This window comes from Schistosoma haematobium, chromosome 3 (assembly GCF_000699445.3).
Source record: "Schistosoma haematobium chromosome 3, whole genome shotgun sequence".
Taxonomy (NCBI): Eukaryota; Metazoa; Platyhelminthes; class Trematoda; order Strigeidida; family Schistosomatidae; genus Schistosoma; species Schistosoma haematobium.
The window spans coordinates 6,837,650-6,852,725 of NC_067198.1; the positions used below are offsets into that span (position 1 = coordinate 6,837,650).

A 15,076-nucleotide genomic window follows, 5' to 3' on the forward strand; every position below is an offset into this window, starting at 1 on the left:
GTCCCATGAAGGAACGTAGTGCCGAGACATTAGTGGGGGTGGGCATCAGTTTGGTAACTCGAATGTTCTCACGATCCGGCTTGTGGCCGTCGGCGTCAAAAATGAACCCCAGATACTTGACTGACTGCAATAAAAACTGGCATTTCTCTGGGCTTAAGCGGAACCCGTTGTCACTGATACGTTGCAGTACCAGTGTCGTGCGTTCCTGTAGCTGTTCTAATGTCGTCGCAACAATTAAAATGTCATCGAGATAAACCGCGATCCCCGGATACCTGATAGGATGGTATCCATCAGTTGCTGGAAGATAAATGGGGCAGTCTTGACTCCAAAAGGCAGACGGTTATACTGAAACAACCCACGATGAGTGTTGATAGTAAGCAGCTCTCTTGATGCTTCATCTACTCCCACTTGCAAGTAAGCATCAGCTAGATCCAGTTTTGCGAAAAACTTTCCCCGATTCAGCATAGTAAACAGATCTACGGGAACTGGCAAAGGATAATGATGCTGTTCCGGAGCTGCATTGAGACCTGTAGAAAAGTCAGCACATGTACGTATCATGCTGTTGACCTTCTTGATAACAACTATAGGTGCTGCCTAAGCAGAGTAAGAAACGGGTGTAATAACTCCTTGTCGTTGAAGACGATTCAATTCTTCATCTACTGTTGGTAATGTTGCGTAAGGCACGGGTCTTTTGGGGCAGAAAACAGGCTTAGCCCCAGGTTTCAGCCGAAGCGTTGCTTTCGCGGCAGAACATCGACACAATCCAGGTTGGAAAATAGATGGAAACTGCGTCACTAGCTTTCTCGTATATGCTTCAGGGTCATGTGGTTGTGATACTAGGTGGCATATGGTATTTAACGAGACATCAACTAATTTTAGCTGGTTGAACCAATCTAAACCAAGCAAATTTAGATCAGCTGTTGTTGTATAACATACCCCGGTAAACGTCGAATTGTGAAAAGAAACTTTACAATCTAGTTGTCCCAACAAATGTAGGTGATTACCACATGCAGTAAGAGGTTTTTGTGTTGTTGGCACGGTGCGTGGTTTGCCCATTCTGATCCAAGGTTTTTGTGAGAGAATTGTCACGTCAGATGCAGTGTCTATTTGCAATCTAAACGGATGCCCATTAATACTAAGGGTAACGAATTTCCTCTGACCTGGGGATGAGCTTTGACAAAAAGACATCAGGCTCAACGAAGTGGTACAGGATTTATGAACAGTCTTCTTGGCACTTCTGGATCGGTTTCGCTTCCTCTTAAGACAAAACCCGTCTTTATGACCGACGACCTCACACTTCCCGCATCGATATTGCCTAAATGAACAGTTTCGTACATAGTGCCATGCACTGCAGTGCCAAGATGGGGCAGGAGGATTTGTTTTTGTCTGTTGACTTGAACTAGTAGCTGGGGCAAATTTATGCGGGTTGGGTGGTTTTTGGACTACATGAGTTTCGGTACGACCTAAACCACCACGCTGGACCATCGTGGTGTCACGCCGTAGATTCTTTAGACGTTGATATTCATTTACAATATCATTGAGTGTAAATTTGGGGTCTTGGTCTAATCGACTAAGCAGCCGTATTATAATGTCACTAAACTTCTGCGATTGGAGACCGCAGATTAAAATAAGGGCTTTGAATTGATCTTCAGTCAGCGACTTCAACCGAAGTGTTCGCATTCGCGGTTGACGGTACTCCTATACGTGAGAAAATCAGCGTCTTTGTTTGTAGTCAGCTTGAAGCATCGATAACGTGCGTTGATTAGTGAAGATTTATCTCCAAACTGTTGGCTCAATGACTGGACGGTGTCAGAGAATGAATGTTCACGTGGGTTTAGAGGCAAAATTAAGTTGCAATATCTATTTAATTCACTAAGAACCAGTTTTCGAAGCAGCAAGCAGACTTTCCAAGCATCATCCCGATTAGCGAAGTCAAATCTGAATCAATCTTTATAACGTCGAAACCACATACCAAATGTGACATTGGAATCAGGATCATAATGAAACTCTGAAGTACTATTCGCAATACAATCAACTAACGGTGCAGTAGTAGTGGTAGAAGTGCTTGGTTGTGTGTTAGGCGTAAGCTTTCCATCTTCTAACATCGACCCCTTTACTGTTTATCCGGTTAATTATATTTTGTAGTTGTAATTTGGCCTGACGTCTTGGGCTAATGCATATTTGCCCCAAATTGTCTGTTAATCATAATTATCTGATTTTCTTTATCCTAATTGTTTCTAAACTTTTTTCCCAGAGTACATGTGTACTACACCTAAATATCATTCGTGATATATTTCAATCAAAAAATTTAAATTATCATACAGATAAATATTTACAAAAAGCATTAATTATTGCTTTGGATGGTGTTGGATGTGGAGATTTATCAGTGAGTTTGTTATATATATATATAAATTCTGAGAGCTCTTCAAAGCGGCTTGCTTTTAATCCTGCTGGGACATGAACATAGCGATCAAATAAAACTTCCCATAGATTTTAATTCAAACAGTCGTAAGATTAGACATTAGTCACTTCATCACAACAGACCGTAAATAAGAAATTATATTGTGTATATTTACAAGCCGTAAATAATAGGGAACAAAGCAAGAAGTGAATAAGTAAACAATTCTAATTTAGAAATAGTACAACGTATATCGACGTTTATACTATAAATTCGAGTTTTAATATAGGATAATGTAGAAATATAACGATCTCTCGTTGGATAGTTCAAAAAGTGTAAACTTTCTTAAAATCCTCTTCGATATAATACACATCTAGTCGCATATGTGTCATAGTTTGGTGTGTGTATATGATGTATTTTCATTAATCATTTAACCAAATCATAGTAAATATTCAGTTGATTTTCATGAAGGAAACTTTTAGCAAAGATAACCGTTCATCTAAAAATGTAATTCATGCAATGAAAACCCCTAAATGCCCTGGTACAACCGAGAGTGGGGAAGGTCATATTCTCTCTCTCTCTCTCTCTCTCTCTCTCTCTCGAAATGCTATCACATGGCCACGTGCATACAACCACTGCCAGGGAAGTCCTACTCATTGCCTTCTCGTGGCGGGGTGTTGTTTACAAAACTGAGAGGACGAAAAGCGAATGTCCGGCACTTTGACTGGGTTGGTGGATACGGAGAATCCACCTAGGGAGTTGGAAAACCCTGATTCCACACCAGTGTTGCACATGGGCTCCAGAATCCTGAGGGAAAAATGGCGTATGAACCAATCGTTGGTGACCGTCTACCATGGGACTGCATCTCCTTACGTTGTTCCACTGCCTTGTGGATCAGACCTTTAGGTTGAAGGTTCGGGATGTGGCCGCCTAAGGAAATTACATGATTGGTTTTGAGCACCCGGGCAGTATCATAGCCCACACACAAATTGAATGATATATGTGGTCTATATTTATTTGATATCTAGTTGTACCAATGTTTATGTGTTTAATTAATAAAAAATAATAAAATGCAATAAGATAAATTTCCACAGTAGTCAAATAATATTCGAGAAAATCACCGTGAATATATTTAATGTAGCAACTTAGTAATTACACTATCGAACACCTTGTTCCTATAAAATATGGTCGTTTTAAATCAATTGTTTAAGATATGTGAGGTGGATTTTTGTTCTATTAATTTAACTGTTTTAACAAATACGTAATTAATTGTAGTGAGCTCAGAAACTGTCACGTTGTTGAATTCACTTGGTATTGTTTACTTGAAGCGAACGGCACTGGGTTCATGTCCCAGAGTGAACATCAAATCTGAGATTTAGGTACATCCAGCTGACAAGTCCCAAACAGAACGCCACTATCCATCTCTGCTTATACTGTCACGTTTTTAGTTTGGATTGATTAAATTTACATTGCATACTACAAAGTTGGACGGTTTTCACAACATACTATACTAAAATGTCATCATGCTTTTACAACTAAAAAAATTTGGGAAGGTTTGACGCAATAGAGCTGTTATAGCCCAAAACCGCCAATTAGGGAGCAGCGAATTATCGATCGGACCAAGGACTCATAAAACACGTGAGAGCAGTCTAGAGTCCTTATTGGTCATGCTTTCTGTCTAGCCCAGCCAGTTAAGTCCCGAACACCAGTCTCAGCCTCTGGAATATGAATCATGTATTTCGAACATACTCTGTTTATACACCAATCAAGCAGACCACATCGTACCATAAAATAGAAAATAACATTTGTACAAGATTTGGCCAAATGTGGCTGTGAATGTGGGAGGTAGTGATTAATAGACAGGGAATAGTTCAAGAATGGAAAATCGTATAATAACAGTTCATAGGTTAAAATAAAGCTTATGATAAGAGACACATGAATATGAATAGTTTAGTTAATTAACAATTATACGATAAAAATGTACGAATAGTATTGGTCCATAAATGGATCCCGAAAGTTACCATCGATTATGCTTATCGGGACATAACGTCTATTTATGTCGTCTGAAATAATGAGGGCTTCACAGTCAAATTACCACAGAACTTTGAAGTTAGACATATAGGTGAGTTTATCATTATCAAACATGCTTGAACTTTTAATCAGAGGAACCTATAGGAAGATTTACTGATTAAGTAAAAAGTGTTAACTCTTTCTACGTCTCCCCCTTGTCTGTCATATGTTCTTCATCCATATGATCTATTTTCTGATTGAGTAAAACTGGACTAAAAGTGAAATAGGTTATTCTAACAGTTTATCAAAACTATCATTACAATGAAGGTTTATATTTGTCTGCATTAAAAGGCTTAGATATTTGATTACGTAGGAACTGCACGACAGCTACTTCAGTTTGAACAGTTAAATTGTGTCATTACACTACTAGATGTCTCACATAAAAACATAGTTGCCCAATACCAATTGTACGAGAATCTTTACTAACAGTATAAGACAACAACCAATTACGTAATCAGACTAACTAAATTGTGATTGGATAGAAAAATATGGTCCTGTTACATCAAGTCATTATCATCCTATATAACTGATGGATGCACATGTGCATATTTATGAATTGTACACAAAAATGACTAATTAACTCTTTTATGCAACCCTTACTCTCAGTATGTAGATTATGTCTAAACATTTGTGCTACATACAAACCTCGAACTCAATTAGACATACATACGTTTGCTAACGGGAAATGTTGGTCCGTAGCCATAATGATGGATTAACCAATAATATCTAAGTTAAAAACCCACAATTCAGAGTCATTCTGATCTCAGTGGGACAAACATTGGAAGCCAGAAAGTACAGGATAGTTGTTGTCATCCTATATGTGATTCCTCAGCAGCGAGTCTTTGGGATACCATTAGGTGATCAAACTCAGAAATTTTGATTTCGCAACGAGCGCCTAACCATAAACCACTTGAGCCGGCATCCGATTATATACATCTCTAACTTCAATTTGAAACACTGGACTTTCATCTTCCATCGCTTGTGGTGGATAATTGTGTCAAATCCGGCAGTACAATAGTTTACTTCTAACTTTAGCCACATCACGACAATGTGCTTGAGAATTAAAGAACTCATTTAGAAAATTTATTTGTATGAGTATTAAATCCTACATAAAATGATAGAAACAGATGTGAACTACCTGTAAAAGTAGACCATGTAATATATTCAATCGAATATTGCACCATCTCTTAACTGGCATTGATTCATGAAATAGTTCCATTAAATCGAATAAATGGTTTAATGTAGTCATGATAACACTTGGATGTATAATTGAGGTTAAAGCTAACGAAGCAATTTTACGTATACGTATGTCATCACTAAAACCACACCTGAAAAAGTAGTATAAACATATATTTCGTTAAAATAGGTCAGAATACAATGGACAATTATTTCGTTATAGTGAGATGTATTAGTAGTATGTATACTCGCTACCTCATTTAGGAAGTATCAGTTTTGTGATGACAATGGCTACTTTAGGCTAGTCAGTTTGAATCCAACGTTAATTAATAATTTGAAATATGTAGTTCAACGGTTGGATAATATATGTCTTCGGAAACTATGTGCCTTCGAAGTGAACAAGATAATCACACTGCACCGACTTAAAAACCCATTAATGCAATGGTTTTGCAATATCTATCAATTGTACTGTTTAGTTGACATAATTAACCACAGAATGTAATCTGTATAATTTAAGTCATACTGAAAACATAAATTCGGTAAATTTTCAGATGACTAGATGCTTTAATCATTAATAAATTGACGAAAATAACTTCGTGTTACTAGTTGGGGCTGATTTAACAAAGTACTTTATTTCCATTTATTGCCAGACGTTGCTAAGAGTTCTTAAGATTTTGGTTAGCATCGCATTCCAGTACCTAACGCCTTCAGAACGTGATCAGATAAGCTACATACACGGTTGGAATTTCAATTTAAACATCAACACTAGGCCATGGTTACTTCTAACTGACGAGTCCTAAATAAAACTACAAGCAATATCAACACAGTAATCAAGTCAAATGTTCAGCAGACAACGAGAAAATTGACTCTCGTAAAATGGTAAGAGTCTAGTCAGTTTAGACGATTAAAGATCAACGCAATATATACGGAGCGATTAAAGTACCACAGAAAATTAGAGGTTTCATGGTCTCCATAAGAAATGAGGCTCGATAATATATGGATTCATGAGTTTGTATTCATCAAGATTTTGAGAACAAGAAAGGACAAACTGTACGAATTTCATTAATGTACGATTACTTCGCAGATGTATGCATAAATTGTTATTGTATTTTAATCACTGCAAGTTATGCTTGATATGTTATATATATTACTTACCTAATAAGTAGTTTATATAACATTTTATCAATCTCAGTAACTTGTAAGGATGGTAGTAGGTGTGTCATCAAATGAAGTATACTGTACAATTTGAAAGAACTTGGATGTGGAATGCTGTGGAATTTAGAAAAAAAAGATAAACATAGACTTCAACAGACATTGAAGGAGAAATCTTATGGTTGGAGGAGCATCAATCATATGCAATGATCAAATAGTTACAAGAAGAAGGAAAAGAAGTACTCTTAAATGATGAATAATATTTGGCAAAACATTAAGTGTAGAATTAACGAGTGGTGTGCACTAAGCATACCTAGTATACCTTGTGTTTTATGTTATAATTAATTTGTATATATTGAACATTCATACTTTAATTAATGATTAATTTACATGAAAAATATATTCAGGTTCAGAAGTTATATATAGATTAGTGTAGTTGTATTGGTAGTTTTCGTTACGGACTGATAAAGTTACTAACTCACAGAGAGATATTCACGCAAAGACTAACCTCCATTAGTAGGAAGGAGACTGAGGTACTTACACTCAATGATCTCTGAGCAACAACCAATATCACCTAACACAAACAACATCAGTTAACACACGATTACTACTAATAACTATAAATCATTGAATTCTGAAGAGAAGATTGGTTGGTTAGTTATCATTTCTATGACTAAAATACAGTCACTGTTAAATTGTGCTGCACGCTCATAGATAGCGAACAAATTATTCGACTACGTATAAAATACATTTCATCAGTAATAAATATTCAGCATCGAAAGATACTTCTGCTGGCGCAATACAAACGTGCGTCTAAATTCCTGAGTGCAGTTGAGGGTGGGGAGAGTCTCCTCTCCCTCTAGAAATGCTCGCGTATGACCACGCACATATGGACCACTCTCAAGAAAGTCCTATTCACCATCTCGCAGGAGTTTCGTTTAAAAAATCAAGAGGACGAAAAGCCAATGTTCAGAGCTTAAACCACGTTCGTGGATACGGAGAAACAACCTAGGACAGTTGAGCAACCCTGATTCCGAACCGATCATGCATTTTACCTTCACGGTCCCGAGAGAACAAGTGATGTATGAATCTATTCTTGGTCACTATCTACTATCAGACTGCATCTCCAAACGTCGCTCCCCTGCCACTGCCTTGTGGATTAGACTAAACCTCTGAGTCTCACGCTCAGGGAGAAAAACTCCTGATACAGTTTGGGCACATGGGCAGTATTCCAGCACACATGGAAAATCAATGATAAGTTGTGTGCTCACTATACATAAACTTTCTTGACTATGAAAAAGCATTTGACAGTGTCAATAGGAGTACGTTATGGGACCATCTTCGACACTAAGGTGTACCTGAGAAAATCGTCAACATCATACGGAATTCATACGAAGAAATACACTGAAAAGGTGCGCATGGAGGACAGCTGACAGATGCATTCCAAGTGAGGAGCGGTGAAAAACAAGGCTGCTTACTCTCACCCTTTATCTTTCTTCTGGTGGTTGACTGGATTATGAAGACCTACACATCTGAGGGAAAACACAGAATACAATAGAAAGTGTGGATGCAACTAGACGATTTACACTTCTCATATGACCTGGCCCTTCTATTCCATACAAAGCAACAAACTCACATTAAGACAGTCAGTGTAGCATCGCCTCTGCAGCAGTAGGTCTCAACATACACAAGGGAAGATGCAAGACCCTCAAATATAACACAGAGAGCACCAACTCAATCACACTTGATGCAGAAGCTCTGGAACAGGTGGAAACTTTTACGTACCTGGTCAGCATCATCGATGAACAAGGAAGATTCGACGCAGACGCAAAGGTGAGGATTGGCAAAGCAAGGACAGCATTCCTACAATTGAATAATATATGGAACTCAAAACAACTCTCAGCTGACATCAAACTCAGAATCTTCAATACGAACGTCAAGACAGTCCTACTGTACGGGACTGAAACTTGGACAACTACTGCAACCATCATCAAAAAGGTACATGTATTTATAAACGGTTGTCTACACAAGACTCTTAATTTTCGTTGACCAGATACCATCAGCAACAGCCTACTATGGGAGGAAACATTCCAGCTTCCAGCTGAAGAGGAAATTAGGAAGAGACGTTGGAAGTGAATATGACATACATTACAGAAATCACCAAACTGCATCACGAGGCAAGCCCTAGTAATTTGGAATCCTGAAGGGAAACGGAAAAGAGGAAGGCCGAAGAACACACCGAGTCGGGAGTTGGAAGTAGACATGAAAAGGATGAATAGTAACTGGAAGCGAGTGGAAAGGATTGTCCAGGACAGAGTTGGATGGAGAATGCTGGTGGGCGGCCTATGATCCACGAGGTATAACGGGCGTAAGCAAGTTGTGCTAATATGTGCTTTATCATAGAATGGAAATACTCAACAGTGCACATACACTACAAAGGATCGAATACAATGTTAGGACTATCCATCTTTCCAACTTCAATGATTATAAATCATTTTGGTTTCGAGATTTTTAGGCTATCCATCATTTAAAATAAATCATAGCAGAACCAGTTATATTCACTTTTTAGCTTGATGTAAACAATAAATAGATTAACGGAATTCGATGACCTCGAATTATTTAATATATTTGACTTGGAATAACACAATTTTATAAAATGTCACCCATTGATACATGATTAACTGCATGCTCAAACTGAAATATGTTGAATGAAGATTTGAGTTGGGAGTTTGATAGTCAAAATTTAGTTGTCTTGTTTATATACATATTGATACGACAATAGATATTATTACATAGAGAAATTGACACACTACTAAACCAATCAGGATTGAACAATGGAGATTTTAGTGTAGAAATTTACAAAATTAAACAACCAATATAGAGTGGAAGCATTTATTTATTTATTTGAACACAGATGCATTGGCACAAGGAGAGATCAAATAGATATAGACCACATATATCATTCAATTTGTGTGTGGGCTATGATACTGCCCGGGTGCTCAAAACCAATCATGTAATTTCCTTAGGCGGCCACATCCCGAACCTTCAACCTAAAGGTCTGATCCACAAGGCAGTGGAACAACGTAAGGAGATGCAGTCCCATGGTAGACGGTCACCAACGATTGGTTCATACGCCATTTTTCCCTCAGGATTCTGGAGCCCATGTGCAACACTGGTGTGGAATCAGGGTTTTCCAACTCCCCTAGGTGGATTCTCCGTATCCACCAACCCAGTCAAAGTGCCGGACATTCGCTTTTCGTCCTCTCAGTTTTGTAAACAACACCCCCGCCACGAGAAGGCAATGAGTAGGACTTCCCTGGCAGTGGTTGTATGCACGTGGCCATGTGATAGCATTTCGAGAGAGAGAGATGACCTTCACCACTCTCGGTTGTACCAGGACATTTGGGGCCTATAAACACATGTATAATGATTCAAAAAGTAGACATTTTAATGATCAAAAGAATAATCGTTATTCTTATAAATATTCATACTTCGTATTCTTTGAGTACGATGTAAGTGTTTCAACAAAGTAGTGTTCAAATTTCGGATAACGTTTGAAGAATGTTGATGTTGCTAAGCTTCAAAATTTTAAAAAATTTCAATGATATTAAGATAAAGATCATTTGTCAAAATTAAAAGTCAGTATTTATACATAGAAAAAGGTTAACTATTTTCAAATGGATGTATATACTATTAATTAAAACCAACAGGATTGAACTGGCTTTTCTTTAGTTAAATTACACTATAATATCGAATCAATCACATTCAAGGTAGTAACTTTTAAGTCATGATTGAAATATTGAAAATGAATTTCAATGATAGATTGTCGAATGAGTGATTTAGAAAACATTTTGATGCAACGCTTAAAATGTTTAGAATTCTTGAAAAAAAAGAGGGTTTATTATCCCATCAAACGGTATGATGACGAAGATATGGGATACAGTTAGTATTTCATACACAAATTTTTTAGAGAATGTAAATCAATAAGTGTTGATTTTAACATGAGAAAATTAGGGTTTTATTGAACATGACCTTTTCGGAATATCATATGAATTCATTGTACAACATCAAAATATTGATTACATTACTTAAAAGCATATTTATACCCTCCTAACTCAATATATGCTGGACCGACACTGGATAATTCAAAAGAATTTTTATTAATTAACAAATAATAATCATTAGTTTTATCATACTTTGCAGGAGGAGTTAAGACCAAACACTCACGATTTAACCAGTGTGGACAGAAAAACACTCATGATTTTCATTCAATCATTTATCAAGCAGAGATTCGTGTAAGGTAGTCAACACGGAACCTTGGTTAACCTAGTCTTCGTGTTATTCGGGGCTGTACCTGTAATCCTGTGGGAGTCAAAGCTCCTTGGTGGACTTGACTTTATGTTACCCAGCTTCACAATCCGAGACGTTACCACAACTGACCTATTTGGGCTGTGACTCACCTGTAGGACTGAGATATATGTACCACTGACTCATCATTGAGTTGTGGCAAATATCATGTATATCAAGTCTTTGTTAGTGCTAACCGAATTCTGTCAACCAAGTTGTCGGATAGCAGGAAAATTAAGTTCAAGGTTTTCTGTCAACTACCTACAACTACCCACCGCCTTACGTCTCTACGTAGTGCACACAATGTCAAGTTACTTGGATTAGTGGCCAAATCGTAATGTGATCGATAGAATTCCATCTGCACTAAGATTTGACGTACATGGCGTCAGCCACTAATTAGTGATCAATCAATTTTGAGAATACATTCGTGCATTGTACTTGATCTTCTGGTTAAATTTTGAGGGATAGTGATATTGCCCGCCCGCTCAGTTGCATGAACTGAAGTGTATGCAGTCGGATCAGCAACCTAATTGTTAGGAGTTAAGTGTTTCAACGCTTAAGCCACCACAACATGAAGAAACCAATTCACACTCAGATAAACGATAAAAATCTGTAGAGACATTTTTTATGATACTCAAGTCGGAAAACTGATAATAAGTTTTGAAATAATAAAAAGTTTGTTAAAACGTTTGTTTTAGTACAATACTCCTGGTTGGTGTTAACTCTCTCTCTCTCTCTCTCTTGATTGACTGAAAAGTGACTTTACAAACAAGATCACTTTCAATATATAGGTCTAAAAGTGTAGCGGTTAAAGCATACGTTTCAAAACTTGATAATTGAATTGAAATTCTCATTCACTTGTGTGCATACACAAAAATTGGAATCGATATATATATAAAGGTAATACAAACCAATTTTTTCGACTTTTAACTGCATTTGATCGATTTACACCAAAAATACGTTGAAATAGTGTACTATAAAAAAGTATGGAAGCATTTCGTATCTGTGTAATAAATTCAAAACACAAAACATGTAACAGGATTTTATTTTAAAATTTAATATTAGAGATTGATCGCAGGTAGGCAACCATAGAGGAATAGGAAAGTACAGAACAGCTATTCAATACTAGTATGGTGAATACTTCAGTGAACGTGAGTATTCACAACTCTAAGACCGTGACGATTCTCATGGGAACTTAGCTTCAAACTACTGCATTGATTTACATCTATAACCTCAGTAAATTCGCGATATCTCAGGATCCTTGTCTAGTGTTGTCATTGGTGATGTATATCTCACACCTAATATGACTGAGCTCTTGTTGTGTCCCGATAAGAAAAATGAGTGGTCATTTTTTGGGATCTATTTATGGACCAATACTATTCGTACATTTTTATCGTATAATTGTTAATTAACTAAACTATTCATATTCATGTGTCTCTTATCATAAGCTTTATTTTAACCTATGAACTGTTATTATACGATTTTCCATTCTTGAACTATTCCCTGTCTATTAATCACTACCTCCCACATTCACAGCCACATTTGGCCAAATCTTGTACAAATGTTATTTTCTATTTTATGGTACGATGTGGTCTGCTTGATTGGTGTATAAACAGAGTATGTTCGAAATACATGATTCATATTCCAGAGGCTGAGACTGGTGTTCGGGACTTAACTGGCTGGGCTAGACAGAAAGCATGACCAATAAGGACTCTAGACTGCTCTCACGTGTTTTATGAGTCCTTGGTCCGATCGATAATTCGCTGCTCCCTAATTGGCGGTTTTGGGCTATAACAGCTCTATTGCGTCAAACCTTCCCAAATTTTTTTAGTTGTAAAAGCATGATGACATTTTAGTATAGTATGTTGTGAAAACCGTCCAACTTTGTAGTATGCAATGTAAATTTAATCAATCCAAACTAAAAACGTGACAGTATAAGCAGAGATGGATAGTGGCGTTCTGTTTGGGACTTGTCAGCTGGATGTACCTAAATCTCAGATTTGATGTTCACTCTGGGACATGAACCCAGTGCCGTTCGCTTCAAGTAAACAATACCAAGTGAATTCAACAACGTGACAGTTTCTGAGCTCACTACAATTAATTACGTATTTGTTAAAACAGTTAAATTAATAGAACAAAAATCCACCTCACATATCTTAAACAATTGATTTAAAACGACCATATTTTATAGGAACAAGGTGTTCGATAGTGTAATTACTAAGTTGCTACATTAAATATATTCACGGTGATTTTCTCGAATATTATTTGACTACTGTGGAAATTTATCTTATTGCATTTTATTATTTTTTATTAATTAAACACATAAACATTGGTACAACTAGATATCAAATAAATATAGACCACATATATCATTCAATTTGTGTGTGGGCTATGATACTGCCCGGGTGCTCAAAACCAATCATGTAATTTCCTTAGGCGGCCACATCCCGAACCTTCAACCTAAAGGTCTGATCCACAAGGCAGTGGAACAACGTAAGGAGATGCAGTCCCATGGTAGACGGTCACCAACGATTGGTTCATACGCCATTTTTCCCTCAGGATTCTGGAGCCCATGTGCAACACTGGTGTGGAATCAGGGTTTTCCAACTCCCTAGGTGGATTCTCCGTATCCACCAACCCAGTCAAAGTGCCGGACATTCGCTTTTCGTCCTCTCAGTTTTGTAAACAACACCCCCGCCACGAGAAGGCAATGAGTAGGACTTCCTGGCAGTGGTTGTATGCACGTGGCCATGTGATAGCATTTCGAGAGAGAGAGAGAGAGAGAGAGAGAGAGAGAGAGATGACCTTCCCCACTCTCGGTTGTACCAGGGCATTTAGGGGTTTTCATTGCATGAATTACATTTTTAGATGAACGGTTATCTTTGCTAAAAGTTTCCTTCATGAAAATCAACTGAATATTTACTATGATTTGGTTAAATGATTAATGAAAATACATCATATACACACACCAAACTATGACACATATGCGACTAGATGTGTATTATATCGAAGAGGATTTTAAGAAAGTTTACACTTTTTGAACTATCCAACGAGAGATCGTTATATTTCTACATTATCCTATATTAAAACTCGAATTTATAGTATAAACGTCGATATACGTTGTACTATTTCTAAATTAGAATTGTTTACTTATTCACTTCTTGCTTTGTTCCCTATTATTTACGGCTTGTAAATATACACAATATAATTTCTTATTTACGGTCTGTTGTGATGAAGTGACTAATGTCTAATCTTACGACTGTTTGAATTAAAATCTATGGGAAGTTTTATTTGATCGCTATGTTCATGTCCCAGCAGGATTAAAAGCAAGCCGCTTTGAAGAGCTCTCAGAATTTATATATATATATAACAAACTCACTGATAAATCTCCACATCCAACACCATCCAAAGCAATAATTAATGCTTTTTGTAAATATTTATCTGTATGATAATTTAAATTTTTTGATTGAAATATATCACGAATGATATTTAGGTGTAGTACACATGTACTCTGGGAAAAAAGTTTAGAAACAATTAGGATAAAGAAAATCAGATAATTATGATTAACAGACAATTTGGGGCAAATATGCATTAGCCCAAGACGTCAGGCCAAATTACAACTACAAAATATAATTAACCGGATAAACAGTGAAGGGGTCGAAAATAATGAGGGAAAAAAATCATTTATGATGTGGTTCGACAAGATGGAATGAACAAGTGTGTATGATGGAATACTGAAACTCAGGATTTAGAACGAAATAGAGAGTGAATATATCTGCAGCACACTGTGAACGATTCTCAGTCATGTTACCCAACATTTCTAACCACTGATTGTGGTTATCACATGGAATCTAACCAGACAGTCGATACTTCATGCATATAAATTTTGGCGCCCCTTAGTAGTAGTTTATATGTAATTAACTAATTAATTAA

The 15,076-nt window shown here is 36.9% G+C and overlaps 1 protein-coding gene across 3 annotated transcripts in view; it reads right to left on the bottom strand.

Annotated features, from left to right (window-relative positions):
• The window catches only part of MS3_00004902 (uncharacterized protein), a 64,183-nt gene that overhangs the window by 18,922 nt on the left and 30,185 nt on the right, over window positions 1–15,076 (bottom strand). For 2 of the 3 annotated variants that reach the window (XM_051212877.1, XM_051212878.1), the window contains 5 exons: window positions 14,523–14,654; window positions 12,055–12,146; window positions 10,288–10,374; window positions 6,800–6,913; window positions 5,607–5,796 (listed from right to left, as the gene is read on the bottom strand). In XM_051212877.1, the coding sequence (XP_051068802.1) occupies window positions 5,607–5,796; window positions 6,800–6,913; window positions 10,288–10,374; window positions 12,055–12,146; window positions 14,523–14,654 (615 nt within the window). Of the gene's footprint in view, window positions 1–5,606; window positions 14,655–15,076 lie in introns of all 3 variants that reach the window. The other variant, XM_051212876.1, reaches the window with a different exon arrangement.